This window comes from Schistosoma haematobium, chromosome ZW, assembly GCF_000699445.3.
Source record: "Schistosoma haematobium chromosome ZW, whole genome shotgun sequence".
NCBI lineage: Eukaryota > Metazoa > Platyhelminthes > Trematoda > Strigeidida > Schistosomatidae > Schistosoma > Schistosoma haematobium.
The window spans coordinates 17,927,652-17,947,084 of NC_067195.1; the positions used below are offsets into that span (position 1 = coordinate 17,927,652).

General features: G+C 36.9%; 1 protein-coding gene across 2 annotated transcripts in view; it reads left to right on the forward strand.

The window, feature by feature from the left end:
* Positions 1–437: 437 nt before the first annotated feature.
* ARHGAP17_1 (Rho GTPase-activating protein 17) overlaps positions 438–19,433 on the forward strand; it is a 54,264-nt gene continuing 35,268 nt past the window's right edge. For both annotated transcript variants that reach the window (XM_051210574.1, XM_051210575.1), the window contains exons 1-4: positions 438–721; positions 5,852–6,213; positions 8,992–9,127; positions 11,878–11,957. In XM_051210574.1, the coding sequence (XP_051070584.1) occupies positions 6,197–6,213; positions 8,992–9,127; positions 11,878–11,957 (233 nt within the window). In that variant the 5' untranslated portion in view covers positions 438–721; positions 5,852–6,196. The remainder of the gene's footprint in view (positions 722–5,851; positions 6,214–8,991; positions 9,128–11,877; positions 11,958–19,433) is intronic.

Below are 19,433 nucleotides of genomic sequence, written 5' to 3' on the forward strand. Positions count from 1 at the left end.
AGTCCTATTACTCGTTAGTATTATATATGATTAATCGGTAAAAGGAAAGATTGCAGTCATTCGCCCGTGGTTTGATGTGGTCTAATGGCTAGGCACACGGTCTAGCATCCAGGAGGGCAGAGGTTCGAGTGCGTGTGGGGCTAGTGTTTTCGTTCACCAAAACCCCTTCAATACGATGTTTGTTGGCCATATGTTGCTCAGATATGAGAGAAAGATAACAGGAGGACGGATTGATATGTCAAAGTGCCATATTGGAATAGTACAAGTTCTTTGTTTTTATTAATAATAATGCTATAGAAAAAAACTACATGTGTGGTAGATTTCCATTTTACGTTATAATTAAACCAACGAGAAAAAAAGGTATATATATATATATATAAGTTATTGACATAACATGTTTTTTTATAACGCTAGTGTTAAGTTCCAGGATTTTTTATGGACCACTAATAATAATTGGTTTAACGTTAGCATAGCTGTGATATTCATATTAGTTCAATGTTGTGATTACTTAACAGTTCCCTTATAAGTTGTGTTTAAAATTAGGTATGTGGAATCAATGCGGCTAACATAGTAACCTTACAATAACGCACTGTACTATATCTTCACGGTTATTGATTCTTAAATGTCAGAAATTTAAAAAAAAATTTGAATATTGCCAATAATGATGGGTTATATGATCACACTAAAAAGCATGCTGTAGGAAAACTGGTTAAGTCATTATGTAAGTTTCCTAAACATGAAAAAAAATGATGAGAACTTTAATAAGTATTTGACCATGGTTTAATCCAAAATGTTTTGTCTAGAAAACCACTTAATAATAGTAGTATTAAGCGTATCAAGCTACTGAACACATCTTCGACCGAAAACTTTTAGAATTAGTTCATATGGTATATATGTATAGCCAGTCTACGTGAAAAATGTATATAGATATATAAGAAGTACAGCCAACATAGTTAATTAACCAGAAAAAGAAATTATAAAACTCGCCTGGGTTGCTTTTTGAATTCGTTGTATTTGCCAGTGTTAGTTGTATGAATTTGATTAAAATCCGCAGCCATCGTTTCGGAATACCTAGCTTGTGTCCAGTATTTAAAAAAAATTTAACATAACACTTATATATCAAAGGCAAAAGGTCTGGGGAGTTGTAGGTGAGGCGGAATGAGGAGAAAAGTTATTTTTAAGTAGATGCAGGGTCTGATTAGCTACGTGGTTAGATTTTATCCTGCAGCTGAAACTGTCAACATCCTTGATTGGCTAATCGGATGTGCCCAGCGAACCATTTTAGTCATTTGTAAAGATTTATCGTTTTTGCATTTCGATTCCGTAATGGATTTGTCAGTTAAACGATCTAACGACACGTATGGTGGTTCATGATCTAGATAAGCCGGCTTTAGCCTATCAATACTTACTGTGTCGATGTTTCCGTGTTTTTCTATCACGAAATATTTAGATTTTCTTGAGACGACTTTGAAAGGACCTTCAAATGGAGGGCTAAGTGGTGCTTTTATTTTGTCACATCTTATCCAGACGTGCGTGCAATTGCTTAGGTCTTTAGGTACATATACGGCACGCGATTGTTCACGAGTATTAATCGGCTTAATTTTAGACATGTGGTCCCGTAGTTGATCTACATAATTTTCTAAATTAAGTTTTTGACTGTTAGTATTAGGGTTAATAAATTCACCTGGTAGTCTCAGAGTTGTTCCGAAAACCAGTTCCGCAGCTGAACACTGTGCGTCAGTTTTGACAGATGTTCGTATTCCCAACATAACTAATGGTAGGAATTCTGTCCACTGATTGGGGTTTGAGTGAGATATAAGGGCGGTTTTTAGCTGACGGTGAAGACGTTCTACCATCCCATTAGCCTGAGGATGATATGCAGTGCAGCGTATCCTATTGGAGCCTAGAAGTTTAGCCAAGTTATTAAATAGTTCGGATTCGAATTGCGCTCCTCTATCCGTCGTTATTGTTATGGGTGTACCAAAAATGGTTACCCAGTTCTGCATGAAAACTTTGGCTACTGTTTCCGCTGTGATGTCCGCTATCGGGATGGCTATAGGGAATCTGGTAAATCGATCTATGCATGTAAAAAGATAATTGAAACCGTTTGAACGTGGTAAAGGACCTACCAAGTCGATATGCACATGGGCAAAACGTGCATCTGGTTGCGAGAAAACACCTATGGGTGAATTTGTGTGACGATTAATCTTTGATTGTTGACATGCTGAACACTCTCTAACCCATTTGTGTACATCCTTCTGTAAATTCGGCCATATATATCTGGCATTGATTAGTTTTGTTGAAGCTTTCGCGCCAGGATGAGACAAAGAATGAAAGTTATTATATATCAACTTTCGCATATTTTTGGGAACGAAAGGTCGCGGCATTGCCTTGGTCGTGTCACAATAAATTAGAATACCATCGATAGGTGATGGGAATTGTTTTAAATTAAGACTTGAATTGTTTGTTTTAAGTAGGTTTTGCAATTCTAGGTCCTGCTCTTGTTCGTGTCTTAACGTCTCGAAGTTTACTGTAGACTGCTGTAGCACGTTCATTTCTAGTCTGGATAAAGCATCTGCCGCCTGATTGTCCTGACCTTTGACATGTCGGATATCGCTTGTGAACTGTGATATATAGTCAAGGTGTCGGACTTCTCGAGGTGAGTATTTATCGGCTCTCGCTTTTAAAGCATTCGTCAGAGGTTTGTGATCCGTAAAGACTATAAATTCCCTACCTTCTAACATGTGTCGGAAGTGTTTAATGGTCAGGTAGATTGCAAGAAGTTCTCGCCCGAAGGTAGAATACCTTGTTTCGGCTGGAGCGAGTCTTTTCGAGAAGAAAGCAATTGGTTTCCAGGCGTTTTTAACCAGTTGGTTAAGGGTACCGCCTACTGCTTTATCTGAAGCATCCACCATCAAAGCAAGTGGGGAAAGAGAATTCGGATATATCAACGTAGTTGCTTGAGCCAGTTTATCTTTAAGCTGTTTAATAGCTTCGATGGCGTCAGAAGACAGTTTGAATTCTTTTGGTTTTCCTTTAAGTGAATCTGTCAAAGGTTGCATTAATTGTGCACAACCTGGTATGAATCTGCGATAAAAGTTAATTAGGCCTAGAAAACTTCTCAGTTGTGTTAGAGAACTAGGTACGGGGTATTGTTTGATAGTATCCACTTCTTTTTTATAGGTTTAATCCCTTCTGGGCTTATTGTGTGACCGAGAAATTCTAAAGTTTGAACACCGAAAACACACTTACTTTGATGTATGTTTATTCCATGTTCATCCAGTCTTTTCAACACTGCTTGTACATGCTGTTCGTGTGATTGCAAATCGGGGCTGGCAATTAACAAGTCGTCTATATACCCCTGCGCAAATGGCATATCTCGAAGTAGGTTATCTATGAATCTTTGAAATGTCTGTGCCGCATTTCTCAGGCCGAATGGCATGCGTACAAACTCGAATAAGCCAAAGGGTGTAGTAATAGCTGTCTTGGGAATATCTTCATCAGCCACCGGGATATTGTGATATGCCCTGACTAAATCAATTTTAGTGAATATGTTCATACCCTGTAAACCGTTGGTGAAATCTTGGATATGAGGTATTGGGTACCTATCAGGTACGGTTTGACGGTTTAGGGCTCTGTAATCCCCGCACGGTCGCCAGTCACCTTCATTCTTCTTTGGGACCATATGCAAAGGGGATGCCCATTGACTATCAGAGGGACGGATAATACCCAGTTGTAGCATATAATCAAACTCGGCCCTAGCGATTTTGAGCTTATCTGGTGCTAGTCTCCTGGGTTTTGCAAAAACCGGTGCACCTTCGGTTTTGATAGTGTGACTTACTTTTAGTTTGTCTTTAGAAGGCTGTGGGTTTGGTTTAGTTAAGTTTGGAAATTCCGCGAGTATATCTTGGGATTTCGCTGTTGTTACTGGGGGAGTTTGAATCAAGTTAAGAGAGCTGATGTGACTTTCTTTGCCTTTTGTGTAATACGAAGTTTCTTTTAGTGTTAATCGCCGTTTCTTGGTGTCAACTAGAAATTCGTATCTCTCTAGAAAGTCCATCCCCAGTATTGCCAGATCTAAGTCGGCTACCGTGAAAACCCAAGGGAATTGCCTCCTGAACCCCAAATCTAGGGTTAAAGTTTTCTCCCCAAATGTCGCAATTTTAGTTTTATTTGCAGCTTGAAGTGTAATTGATGATGTTTCTCGACTAATCTCAGTTTTATTTCGAGGGATGATGCTAAGAGCAGCGCCAGTATCCACCAAGAAATTCAAGCCCGAGTTTCTGTCTCTAACATAAAACAAGCGACTGTTTAGGCGCCCCTCCTCAGTCGTCGCGACCTGGGGAGGGGTTACTCGTTTCCCGCTGCCTTAGAATTATGCTTAGGCCAGGCGCATGGTTGCATGCACTTGGTTGAGTTGACACCAAACTTCCAGTGGTACCAACAAAACTGCCCAGATTGTCTGGACATTTGTGACCTGTTTTGTGACTTGGATCGTGGTCGTTGTGGTGACCTGCTCCTGTTTCTATGACCCATTTGCATTCTGGTGACAGCCTCAGTGAGACTCTTAACACTCGCAATGAGTCCTTCTATTACGGGGTCTTTTGCTGATTCTACTTTTTGTGTGTGATTTATTGTGCCTGATCCAGTTGGAGGACCTCTTTCCATTATTCTGTCGGCTATACGCGCTAAGTGAGATAATGAGGTTTCAGGATCTTGTGCATCCAAACAGTGTTGGACGTAGCATGGGAGAGCTTGTATCCATCCTTGTTTTAGGACTGCTTCACCCACTGTGTTATCACCCACTAAGACTTGGAGGTGACGTAAAAACTGTGACGGCGACCGATCACCTAGTGTTTCACCTTGAAAAAGTCTTTGGATTCTTTGACTATCTGATAATGATAAACGGTTCATTATCTCTCGTCTTAAGATGGTGTATGGTTGTGGTGATGGTGGACTTAAAATCAAGTCACGGACTTCTTTGGCGACTGAAGGAGGAAGGATAGAACACAAGTCTCTATAGCGAATCCCTTCAGATTTGATATTGTGTCTCGTAAAATAATGCTCTAGTTGAGCAAACCACAACTCAGGATCACTACGATCAAATTCTGGAAGTCGGGATTTCGTAGTCATAACAGTGTCTATCTCCACTGGTGACAAATCCTCCAGATTATGGGTTTCTATTGAGTCTGACATGAGGTATGTGACAAATATAGCAATAAAGTTAGCACAAAAAGTGGTTACTATGACACGAATAACTTAAGATAATACGGAATAAACTAGTTATATACTCAAATTAGTTTACGGATAATCAGGTCTACTTTTACGATTGAGTAAAAAAAAATGTTAATAACAGAAATGAGGTTAAATTTGTGTTCAAAAGGGCTCACCAATTTCGTGCCTTAAGGTAACCCTCGTGCTATTGATAGAAGAAACCAGAGAAGTAGTGAATATGTCTTTATTTCGATCTTCGCGCAGTCACAGTGGAGCGTGGGATTATCTGTTCAGACAAACAAAGTCTCTCAACATTCAAGATAATAGGGAATATAACGCTTATAAAAAATAAGGAAGTGAATGAATACTTGAACAATACTGTTTCGGCATAAGCTTGGTTGTTTGGGGTCAACTCTTAACCAACCAACCTGAGCTGTTACAGATACATCGAATATATTGGAGCGTTTAGAACACATTTAGATTTTGGGGTTCAAGCGGCTAGTCCTTGTTCTTAGCATGAGGTAGATATAAAAGAACAATTTTAATGATGAAGGACTGAAGTGGTAACAAGTCTCTCTGGCCTATCTTGTAAAAACAAACTGATACTCCCAAACCTATTTCTGTTGTCTTACTATAGGTTACGGGTGACCTAATACTCGCTTACTGTATACTGCAATAAGTCTTACCTTCTACTTCCGTTCATGACTGATCACTTTAAGGACGTTTCAAGAGATTTCAAAGACCAGGATCAAATTTTTTACGTCTGGAGTTCCGTTTCTCACACTGAGTAGCGAATTAGTGGAATTCTCTACCAGAACGCGTAGTATCATTACCTTCTGCTGTATCTTCATAGTACTTCAAATTGAAAGGAATTCTATGGGTCGATAGACCTCTTATCATCACTGCTCAGAACTGAAGGCTGTTTATCTATATCATATCAAGGTTATCGGAACAAGCGATGCTCCAAAAATAGGTACTTATCATGCTTAAATGGTCCAAGTAAGTTCTGAGTTTCGGGACATTATTCTTGTGTTAATCCGTGTCTAGTAGGTTTCCTAGTTTACACAATTCCCACAAGTGGTCAACATTGCAAGTGCGACTTCTTCGGTATTATATCCCCTACAATGAGTGATGAGTCTTATAGGTTTTTGTATAATATGGCCCATTTTGGTTTTTCTCTCATGTTACTAGTATCAGTGGTTGGGTTATTCTGACGTCTTAAAACGAATTTATGTTGATTGATGAGCTGGAATACTAGCGATACAGGTCTTTCCTATAGTTTTCATAAATCCTGTCAACGGTTTTGTGTTTGTCAGGTTGTTGTAAAAATAACCAAACTTTCCTTTAGACATCGATTGTAAACCAAATATATGGTGCACTCTAAGTCAGTCCCTTGATCCATGTGTTTGCCAAGCTAATGCATTTTGTCTTCAAAACTATTTAAGATTTAGTCGATTTCCGTAGTTTTTGATTTTCAAAGTATTGGCATGCTGCTTGTCCTAAGAAAGTAGTTACCCATCTTTACGATCACAGACACTGATCTGTTGTTTTTAACATTATTATTCCTAACCTGAGGTTTGATTTTTCATCTCGGCTGGTTTCAACCCGTAACATGAGAAGTCCTCAATCATCACTTTCTACTCTTTCACAAACTCCAACCTCATATTGTTCAAACATAACAGAACAAAAGCCAACTATTTCTTCACGAATTTTTTTGGCTAGCCCTATTGTATTCTTGTTTTAAGTCGAAGACTTGAAATAATTTGACCTGATATTTAAGTACAAGTCATGTACTCAGTTGGGAGCCAAAATTCTGTGTGATAGGTGATACTTCTATACTGCCCTATCTGTAGTAGATTTAGCAGGGTTTGAGTCTAGGGTATAGTGGCTAAAATTTGGGTGCTTTTATTAGTAGACAACCACTCAGCCCAGATAGTAGCTCAATTCTAGTTATTGACGTTTCAATCACCGTAATTGATCCATGTACATTTCATCAGTTGATTTATCCACTTTGACTGTTGCATGTGTGAGAGACAAGTTAATAATTTTTATCGATGGCATAAAAGTGTCTAATTCGTTAATATATCAAGAATCCTGTCAAACTAAACAAAGCGATATTACTACGACAGAATGAGACAAATTCGCACAGAAGGGGAGTAAATATACTTCTGAGGCATAGTTTAATTAAAAATACAACCAAAATTTATTTTGTTGTTATTAAGTCCACCTTACTGGTGTAAAAAGCAGCTACAGACCGATTTCCACCTACAAAATCGACAAATAACACGCGGTTCAAGCGCCGCCAAGATGACGTTTGTTAAAAATGACCAATCTAACAGACTGTTTCCAAATGAAAACGTTTGTTGGATCATAACCTCGGATACATCCAAACACGTTGGCAAATTTTATTTCTATGTACACTGAGTTACTATCAAATCCAAGTAATTCTTCAATGACGAGATGCAGAATTGTTGGGCTTATTTTTAATCTACTTAGTGATAAACTCTGCTTTGATTTAGTTGCATATCAAATAACCTTTTCTTACCAATTTAGTCTGGATAGGCTTTAGAAATGGTAAACGTCAACTGCTACATACATGATAAGCTTTTTGATTCAACAATTTCAAAATGGTTTGAACTGTCACAGTATTAATATACCAAAATCAGGTATGGTATCAGCTAGATAGTTACTGGTTTCTAACTTTTCTGTGAATTCTCATCATGCGAATCCTGGGATATTAAAAATTCCCTCCAGAATTAGGATCGTTCGGTGCAGATCCTCATAGAAAGTCAACCAGTCAGTCGCAGCGTAAAACCTGACACCTGTGTACATCCGTTCAAGTTGCCATTTCCATTAGTACATAGAGATGAAATTGTCAGGAAAAATCCCAGTATATTGGAAGTAACAATAGTACTAGTGATAACAGAAAAGATTAGGCATCGGAGGTGCAACTCAAGAAAATAAAAATTTAGTGAAATATAATAATTATTGGGAATTTAGAAGCTTAGAACCTAAGGGGAAACGAAGAATGGATGAACCTACGCCATCTCAAACGGTTTGGACCCATATCATTCAAAATCTCTAACCACTGATTACGATGATCACACAGTTCTCAAGCAAGTAGTTCACGCCTGTTAACATAGCTTACTCTAATTGTCGGTGACTTCGTAGACTGGTCCCACGTTTTGATTTGGCAGCCCTAGCTTTCTCCCAACCCACTCCTACACCACACAACATCGCTCGTCAAGGTAGGCAGTGGTTTAGCATACGTAACATGTGTCTCAACCATCCCAGTTGATGAAAGTTTACTGCCTCATTAATCGGGTTGCCATAGTTACTTAGTACACTGTCCCTAACCCAGTCACTGCTTACTTGGTGGTCCCAAAATATACGAGCAATGACCCAAGACACCTATGATCTAATACTGTTAATCTACAAATATCTTCTACTCTCAATAGTCATGTTTCACACTCATGAATTAAAATGTATGTGAGGACTTAGTTGCATTAACGTTTCACTTTTTAACTTTTGCCTAAAAATTATGTAGCACATCAACTAAATTTCTAACCTTCATTGTGTTTTCCTACTAAATGATTCAACCAATATTATTAGTTTTACAGAATTCAACCTGTTAGAGGAAATTCAAAATTTAAAACACAAGTAACTCTAGATTATATTTATATTCAGACCGTATTAACAAACATTTTGTTAATCAAGTTCATTTTCTATTGGTCTCTCTATGAACCTATCATCACTTAACATGTTATTAACTTTTAGGGATAAAAAAGATGAACAACCTACAGATTGGCCAAAATATGCTGAACATTTAGAACATTGTGTTGACGATGTACGACGTGTCGCAAGTGATGTACACAGAGGTCTAGTGCAAAATGTTCTCGTCAGTAAGAAAAATGTATGTTACCTTGTTTTATAAGACGTTTTATGTTTACCTCCAAACTGTTCACGATTTTAATAAAAATTCTGAAACGAGTTTATAAAAACAACAGTTACCGTGAAACATTTTTATTCTACAAACTACTTTCCAAATTTTCGTTTGTATTTCGACTGCTTTGTAAAGATTATCTTTTTTAGTCCATCTAGTTATCATCTCGCCATTTCTTAGTGATGCATAAGCTAGTCTGACTTACTAGTTTTCCATCCGTTAATCTGCAAATTTTAAATCCGCTCTACTTATTTCAATTATGTCAGCTGGATGGTAAATATGACCTTTACACAAAGGTGTGGCTCAAAAGTGGAAAAACAGATAACTTTGAAGCAAACACAAGTGTACACTAGTTGGTATGATCTACATCTCCATGGCCAGAAAAAAATAAGAGGGAATACAAATAATTGCAGGTATTGGAGTATTGGAAACTAAACAAGAAATGTAGTTCAAAAGTAACAAATAAATTCGAGGAACAAAAAGTATGGAATAATATTCAGCTCAAGATGTAGGAAAAGATAAAAATAAGTTTATCTGTACCAAAGGAACTAACTTCAAACCACGCTGTATAACATTTAGCCATGGACTACGTCAAACTTGCAGGACCAAGAAGTGTTCATGTACGTGCTACACACCTCGGAACAGTGACTCCATAGACCTAGTTTCCTAATCTACTTTTGTTCAAACAGGATAACCCCTTAAGTTAGCGGCTGAGGATGCGCATCACATGCCTCAACCATATTAGTCGATGCAAGTTCACAACCTAATTGACAAATATATCATTTGTATTGTAGTATGCTATATACAACACCACTACTCATTTGATGGTCTCACCATGCAGACGCGCGTATATAGTCATTGCCAGGGAAGTCCCACTGCCTTTTCGCGGCGGGGGAAATTGAGAGGACAAAAAGCGAATGTCCGGCACTTAGATCGCGTTGGTAAGTACGGAGGATCCATCTAGGGGAGTTGGAGATCCTTATTCCAACCCAGTGATGCACATAGGCTCCAGGATCTTGAGGGAACAAATGGCGTTTGAACCTATTGTTGGTCACCGGCTACCATGGAACCGCATCTCTTAACGTCGTTCCACTACATTGTGGATTATACCCCTGAGTAAAAGGCTCGAGGAGTGGTCCTCTAATGTCAGTCAGTCAGTCAGCTACAACGTAGGACCAGGCACACATGTGCATCGGTCCAGGTTGCCATACCGCATCAGCACAACAAGATGAACACCGGATTCATAGAAGTGGTTAGGTCAAAGGTGGTAATATATAAGAGAAAGATTGCATATAGAGATATAGTACAAGAAGAAAGAATTGGTTCGTAGAAAGAAAGATATGAAGTGACTTTAATCTCTTAGTTTAAGGGAAGACAGGGAGTGTATACACCGACGCCATTGTGATCGATTCTGAGCCACGTCACCAAGAGTCTCCAACCATTGGTTACGAAAGTCACACGGACCCCAACCAAGTAGTCTGCATCTACCAACATGGCTCAGACTAGAAGTTAGTGTCTTCAAGCTCTGATGCCACGTTTTGGTTTGGCCGCCCCTAACTTTCTTCCAACCATCTCCAATACCGGATAGCATTGCACGTCGTGGTAGTCGGTGTTCAGGCATACGTAACACGTGGCCCAACCATCTCAGTCGATGAAGATTCATGACCTCATCAACTGATTTACCATCATTCCCTAATACCCTGCGTCTAACCTCACTATTACTTACCCGGTGATCCCAGCAGATGCCAGCAATATTTCTGAGGCATCTGTGGTCAAATACTAATAGCTTACGAGTGTCTTCTACTCTTAATGGCCATGTCTCGCTGCCGTAAAGTAAAACAGAACGGACTGCCGCGCAGTATACCCGTCCTTTTAATGATAGACGGATATCTCGCCTTCGCCAAAGGTGACGCAAGTTGGCAAAAGCCAAGCGAGCTTTTCGAATCCGTGCTAAGATTTCGTCAGACACCAACCCATTAGGGCTGATCAGACTTCCAACTGTTTCGGTTTAGACACTTGGACAGTATGCCATTCCATAAAAAAACTGGGTAATAACTACCTCGTGTGTCGCACCAATGCTTGTATGTCTAAACAAATAAATAAATAAGGTTAATCATACGCTGGTAATAATTTTAAGATACGTATGAAGAAATATCAGCAACTTACTTATATCTTCGATCTTCGAAAGCTATTTTTTTTATTGCGTTGTCATAATCATTTTAACAATTCAGTGATATTGTTCAAAAAGTTTTGTTGTAATAATCAATAGATCATCATAGATTCATGGTTGACAATTACGTTATTTCATAATTTACATCACACAACGATCACAGTTGGACAACCATTAAGAATCACGGACCAATGTACACCCGTTTTGTCGTAGGTGGGCTTTCCTCATCAGTGAGGTCGTGGTTGCGCATCGTTATTGAGTGCCGCACTATGACGAAACAACTGTCCATTACCCCCTGGTTTTCACTGTCTGTCCTACTAAGTTCAGTCCGTGATATAAACCATTGGATCTAGCTATCTTTACAAACTCCCCCGCAGTAATTGCATTGTTTCTTATAATTGGTTACATGCAAAACATCTAAATTATCGTGATAGCATTAACAAAAACATGTGTTCAGATTCATATACGATGATAGTATACTTTGAAGGACCATATATATGTGTGCATAATAAACACCTTTTTCTGCTTTAATTGATCGTTTTCTTTGTAGAAAAAGTATCCTGAGTATGTACTGTCAACTATTTTAAAAGAATCCGTCGATAAACCCAATACAGATGACCGACTTTTTGTGTAAGTGCCAATCTTTGACTTCTTACTATACTACTCTATTTAAAAATTGATGTAACCTCCCATTTAAGCTATTTTATTATATGCTTATCTGTTTATGATTTAGTTTGCTGCAAATTAAAATGATTACAAATAAGTAAAATGTGCTTGCAGAGGATGAAAAAAATCCATTTAGATATCCCTACTTTTCTATTTATAACCAATTTAAATAAGTTTTTTAAGCGTAAAATAGTGTTTTTGAGATAACATGCTGCACTTAATCTTTAGTAAAAGTGAACTGTGGGTAGCTAAAAAATCTAGAACACACGTTTCTTCATGTTTGAGACCCATCATCTGAATAGATTTGCATCTCAGTATTGATGTTTACACTAGGATTCGAACCTAGTACCCATCACTTCAATTAACAACACGTTGTCGGCTGAGCTACCGATTAAATATGAACAATGGGAGAACTCAAACCTTTACATATATGTGCTACACTTAATTTGTTTAAAAGTGTTTCATTTAATTTTAATGAAAACATTATATTGATCATATGACCAAGTTTTTGGAGTTAAAGTTTGCTAATCCAGTTTTTGAAACCCTAGCCCGCAGACTAATAAATTACAGATTCATTATGAAAGTGACTGCTTGAAGCAGATGAGTTGTTCATCAATGAAGATTCTAATATTATTGGTTATTATTCTTATTATGTCTAATACAAGTACATATTAAATATACATTGATCAAGAGTACATTCCAAAGATAAAGAAAAGTCACTGAAGATGACTGTTCATTTCATAATTAACATCACTGACTGATCTTAGTTAAACAACTACTGAAAATCATTAAGCACTGGATTGTCGTTTCACATTAATATGGGACTTCTCGGGAGTGCATATCCATGAACCCACTACCTGTGATCAAACCTAAGACCCTCAGTGTTGCACGCAAAGGCTCAACCTCTACACCACTGAGCCGGATTCCAATAGTTTAAACGTTTAACATCAACCAATCTGTAATACCGTGCAACCATCTAGTGTACTTGGTGAACCACTGCCTCATATTCAACATAGTCGAACTCCAACAGTCACGACTTCCCAAAAGAACGCTGAAATTACTTCTCAAAATTAGTTACTCATGCATGATTGATTACTAAGAGGAGGGGTTACTTAGATTTTTTGAATATCATTAAAAACTATTATTAATTCCTAACACAGAGGACACTTTCTACTAACTATTAGTGAAATATATAGAAGCTTATTAGGAAGGAGATAGAACAGTTTTCTAGATGATGATGGTTTTTTTTAAAGCACTCGGTCATCCATCTGGGGACTAGGTTGCTAGTTCGGACTTCTGTTTGTCCCGTTTCGATTAGGACACCGGCGTGGTCCTAGTCCTTACATCAAACACCAGTTATAACCCCTACTACCTGGTTACTAATTTAACCAAGCAACCGACATAATCTGGACTACCCAACCATCCTTAACTTCCTAGTCTCTGTGCTTTTCGTCACAAACTAACGTATATGGGAAAGATGATGTAATAGAAAGATTATAATACTAGATTACATGATACGAATACTAACAATATACTTAATAAGTTAGTAACGAATTATAACGTGAATGTAGTAGGATGATTAAAATGTTTTTGTTACAATAACTAAAGGTCATGGAGGTGTAAAAAATAAATAAAGTGATATGATGAGCATTTATAGATAAATTAATGAGAATATGAGACATAGGTAAGTGGGGAATGGAATAATAATAATAATAATAATAATTAAGGCCGATGTAACGATAACGATGGGACGTACCTCTTTTGTACGCATATGGAAAAGTCATTGAAGAAAAATAGTTCCATCTCATCTCAAGACTATTCCATTTTACTGTTGCCTACCTTCCTAAATATTTTAATTCTCACTTATTTCATTATGGTCTTTACCTTTTTTGTAAACTGTCTGGAATTTCGGAGAGTCACATTTCATTGAATAAGCTAGTTATGTTAAATATTCTATAAAAGTATTTTCTTGTCTTTTCGGAAATGTGAACAGTTTAATAGATTAAAAATAAACAAAATAGCTTATTTAAAAAAACTTAATAGTTCAGTTTTCTTAACAGATTAAAGGTTACTTGTCTCAATCAAAAATGATTGAATTGTATGATAAACATCTATAGATCACTTATTTAAATATTGTCTTTATCATGAACTGGTATCAGTTAAGAAAGAAATATTGAAAATTCAAAAAGCCAACTTCTCAGTAATACATAAATACAATCGATTCTGTGATTGTTAAAGATATTTAAACACCTCCCGCCAAAATAACCGACTTACTCGTTATACTATTATTCCCATTTTTTAAATTTAGATTTCGGTTTCTTTAACATCAAAATCATCCATGAGATCCATCCTTTATTTTTACCTCAGATTAAGACACTTTTCCTTGTTAGGTTGTTGCTCTTTTCATATGCTTAATTTCCCCCATACTCCTAATGTTACTATAAGTCCATTTATACTCAGCAGATGTTTGTCTGATTTGTTCTAGAGCTGTATGCAATGTATTCGAATTTAATCTGACTTTCTCATCATATTGACAGTCTGTATCAAGGATCCAACCCATATCCTCTAAGTCATATGACTTTGTATTCACTTTATGTGTTGACCTTAATCATATATAATAGATTTCGTTTGTCAGCGAACCAGATTTTCGATGGATTAATAATACTAGTGCAAATTTCTCCGTCTTAAAGTCTTCTGTACTAAATATACTTTTAAAGATGTTTAAATTACCATACAGTTCCAAAACTAAGTTTATTTGAGGAGAGTTTCAGTTGCGGGTTGTAATTAACTGTAAATGGCATTGAAAACTAAATAGGATTGATAGCTGTTTTGCCTCGGTTTGAGAATTCTATCCAATCGTCCCTGATTTTCAGTAGTTATTTTCCAGCTAATTTTCCTATAATGGCTAACAAGTTCTCGAAAAATTGTAAGGTAGGGACATCTGTCAGTCTAGATATTGTCTTAACTGCTTTAATGTTCACTGAATCTGAAAATTTTCCGTATTTATCCACTATGAATTTCCGGCATCGTACTTGTCACATGTAGAAAACACATTTTTCTTTATGAAGTCGAAACCCTTATACAGCTACACATAAATGTACTTGATCTGCTCCCATGATTATTACATTATCCACTACTCACTGAACAATTGAGAGTACCTTATTATCCTCGAATGTTTTCGGTTATGCTGAAATAAACTTTTGTGTGTACTGATAGTAAGCGTTTCTCTTCATTCTCCAGCTGCGTGGATATATAGATAAGCTTTAAATAAATCCAACTTTTGAGAAATTTTTTACCCACTTATTTTGTCAAACAGTCTTCCGACGATGGTAATGGATGCTGATGGGTTTCTGGAAGTGCATGAAGTCCGGTTGAATAGTCAGCAAGCAAGTGGACAGTACCCTTAGGTTTTCTAATTGTAATTAATGTAGCCCGTGTTAAAAACGTTAGTGGGCCGATAGCACCAACCTTCTTAAGTCGTTTAAGTTGTTGTTTGACAATTAGCAGCGCTACGTATAACATTAATCTTCTAGGATCAAATACTAGTGGTGCTTTTGAACAAGGCATATGAGTCTAATCCGACGAGATAAAAAAATAAACACATGTTGCCGCGACACTTCCACTAAGCACTCTACTGGACGCTTTTTTAATGAACTCGGTCTATTCTTAGAACCAAATAGGCAAAGTATGATTAAAATATTCCAACACATCAGAAGATGAAATGTTGTCAAAAATCTTAAAAATTTCAGATAAATCCGAGGAATTTATTTTCCAAAGCCATGTCAAAAAACGAGTGTTGAGTGTCCTCAATAATTTTGTAGAAGCTAGGGAAAGGACCGAAAATACTTCGATTGATAGGTGTTTTTTGAAAACTTTCAAGAAAAATTAAGAGAATGATTAATTACCCTCTTCTTATTCTGATTGTAAAACTGTCGAATTTGCTACCAATTTTAACATTTTCTGTGGAAGACTCTAGAATCTCAAGACTACCTATCATTTTATGGATGCTTTTCTGTATGTCCTCTTAACTTTAAGGTAAACTTCAATATTTATTGCCTTCTATCTTCCATAAGGGTTTCAAGAGTAGAAAATCTCTATGAACTAGAAAACAATTAGAAAGTATGTAAAGCTTTCACTGTACATGGCTTAAAAATCAACAGTAGACATTATTTTAAAACTATGAAGATTACTTAATTAAAGATTTGTTTAGGAAGCATGTAAATTAGAGTAGGGCAATGTTTTAGTGATTAAAGTACTCGACTACTAAGTCTCATCTTAGAACCCCACAACACCTCGATTTGGGAGTCGTAAGTTTTCGCTAACACTCGCACACCAACAGTTCTCCACAAGCCGAGTGTACAAGAAAGCTTGTGCTCCTGTCGTGATTGAGTGTTAGACATGGGGTACTCGGTAAATATGGTAAATAGATTGATAAGGTAATGAATCTTCACAAACTGAGGTATTTGGTACATGTGTTACGTGTGCCTAACCACCGCCTACCTCAACGAGCGATGTTTTCTAGTGCAGAAGTAGGTTGGAAGGAAGTTAGGAGCATCAATCTATTAAATAATTGACTCTTGCTTTGAACCATTTTGGTGATTGCAGACTATTTGATTGAGGTTCGCGTGATAATGGTTTTCAGTGTTTGGTGACATTGGGTAACATAGCTCAGATGCATTCACTCTTTTTTATTTATTTTAACACATAGATATTGGTACAAGGAGGCACCAAATACATATGCGCCACACAAACCTCATTCGATATGTGTGAGGGCTGTGATACTGCCCGGATGCCCAAACCGAAGCAGGTGATTTTCTTAGGGAGCCACACCTGGAGCCTTCGACCTGAAGGTCTGATCCACAAGTTAGTGGAGCAACGTAAGGAGATGCAGTCCCATAGTAGTCGGTGACCAACGATTGGTTCATACGCCATTTGTTCCTTCCGGATGCTGGAGCCCATGTGCACCATTGGTTTGGGATCAGGGTTTTCCAACTCCCCTAGGTGGACTCTCCATGTCCACCAACCCGGTTAAAGCGCCGGACATTCGCTTTTCGTCCTCTCATTTTCGTAAACAACACCCGTGGTGTCAGAAGGCAGTGAGTAGGACTTCCCTGGCAGAGGCTATATACGCGTGGCCATGTGAGAGCATTTCGAGAGGGAGAGCGGACTCTCCTCACTCTCGGCCGTACCAGGGCATTTGGGGGCTCTTTACCTTTCTCTTGATCTTGAATACCAGTATCCTTTCATTCTATCCTTCCATTCTATATTTTCAAACCAGGTGTAGTCTCTCCGCTTATTCTTGATACTACATTATTTCTATCTTTGTTATTTTCATCATATCCCGCTAATGAGGTGTGGCAACAGGCTAGTGCACATCTATGTCAGGCTATATATTAAGGACGTCTATCAGTCTGTACTTGATAGAGAAATTAAATCAAACCAGTTCGGAATAAAATCACATTTGTGATTATCTCATTAATTTTACTTTCTGTTTTTATTCTGATAAAATTAACTAATAACATATGAGTAAACCAATACTATTAATTACGTACAAAATGAATTAGTTAATTAACATAACATTCCAATGAAATAAAAAGAATAGTTATAAGTTATTGAACACTTTCAGTAGTTACTTTATTTATTTATGTATTTATTATTTAAAGCTTCTTTCTCATCATTTTAGGTCTAGATATCAACAGTATCATTTTTGCCTGTTCCTGTACATTTTGAAAACTATAGAACTTTTTTAATCTTACCTCCTTTTTTATAACAATGTTAGTGATGTTCTACAATGTCGTACTTTTTCTTTTAAAATATTTCTCGATTGGTTAGTGTTCAATTTGTGAACGATCATATGTGTCACTAAATATAATAGATGTACTATTCTGAATGTTACTTTTCTAATTTCCCATAAAGTAAACCTTCTTTTTTTTTACCTAAAACTTTCAAATATCCCTTCGTCCTTATGACTGTTATTTGTTTCAGATGAAATGCATTTGTCAGTGTTACTTATTTTTACAATCTGTGGAAAATTTTCACAGCTTGTTACTTCTTGCGCATGTTACTACTGATTATATTATTTGGTTAACTTTATTCTGCTTCATTTAACACTACTCTTCCCTTTCATTATTGATAAAGGTTTCTAGTCATTTTATGTGGACATAATAAAGTTTTCCCTCTTGGTCGAAGACCACCCTTTCATAAACAATGCACAATGTTTGAAAAAAACCCAGTTGTAACCTTTTTAAACGAAAATGACTGAAAATGCTACAAAGTCTTACTATTGATAGTTAATTACTTGCTTACTTACGCCTGTTACCCCTCATGGAGGAGCATAGACCATAACTTTAATTTCTAAACACTTTCAGATGAAGTTTTTCACAAGATGTCTTATGTGATGTTATTTGTGAATCTATCACCTCGGTGTCTTTTCTTGTATTTGTTTGTTCCTTTAAATACTCAAGTTGAGTCTCCAATGTTGTCAGGGAGACAAACCCCAACTCGATTTTCTTGTTTTATCGGTAATCTCGGACGCCAAAGATTTGACTTATGGAATGTACCTGGTCTACATTGCATTGTGGTTTGCTAGCTACCCTGTTGTTGTCTAGCTGTGATATAAAAGGGGACGGTATATATGTATGCATCTAAAGCAAATAAGTAACATTTTTCAGATCAAATCTGTCTTTTCGTTACTCTGCCATGCATATATATAGTGACTCAGTGGATAATGCAAATGACTTTCAGCCACTAAGTAGTAAGCTTGAATATCGCTCGATTTTCAGTTCGAGTGACTTAATAGTATCACTAGCTGCCATTACTCCCATTACAAAGACAAGAGTCTGTCGAGAAAGATAATATTAGCTTCACGATCAAACCGTCCGGCCAAGAGAACACGATACCTTCAAAATCCTCATCTAGAGCTACAAATATTCTTCATAATTTCAACACCAGTCTGTGCCTGGTAAATGAGTTATTAATGAACTTTATTTGTACATAAAGTTTTGACATGGTTTTACGTAAGACTTGTATTTCCTTTTGGATAACCTTGATATTATCACTAACCGTAACACAAAATGTTTTGCTCAAAACCGAATACGTAAATTTGTGTTTTATAGGTTATTATATTTTAAACAAATTTAAGTCAAGCATTAAGACTGATAATTTAAACTACACTCGTTTAGTTCCTTGATTACTGTCAGAATACTACCAAAGATTCAGTAGTGTACGTTCATATTGTCATTGACGCACCATTTGCCTCCGGTGAACATACTGTATATTGACAATCTATAGTGTAAAACAATTCATGTAACTCCATTGTTCAAAATGAATCCGACCACTGATTGATAATCAATAATAGGTGATTTGTACATATTATCTATCTACTAATGGGTTGCAGTGTATTTAAAACTCAAATAATATTTTTTAAAAATCGCGGTGATC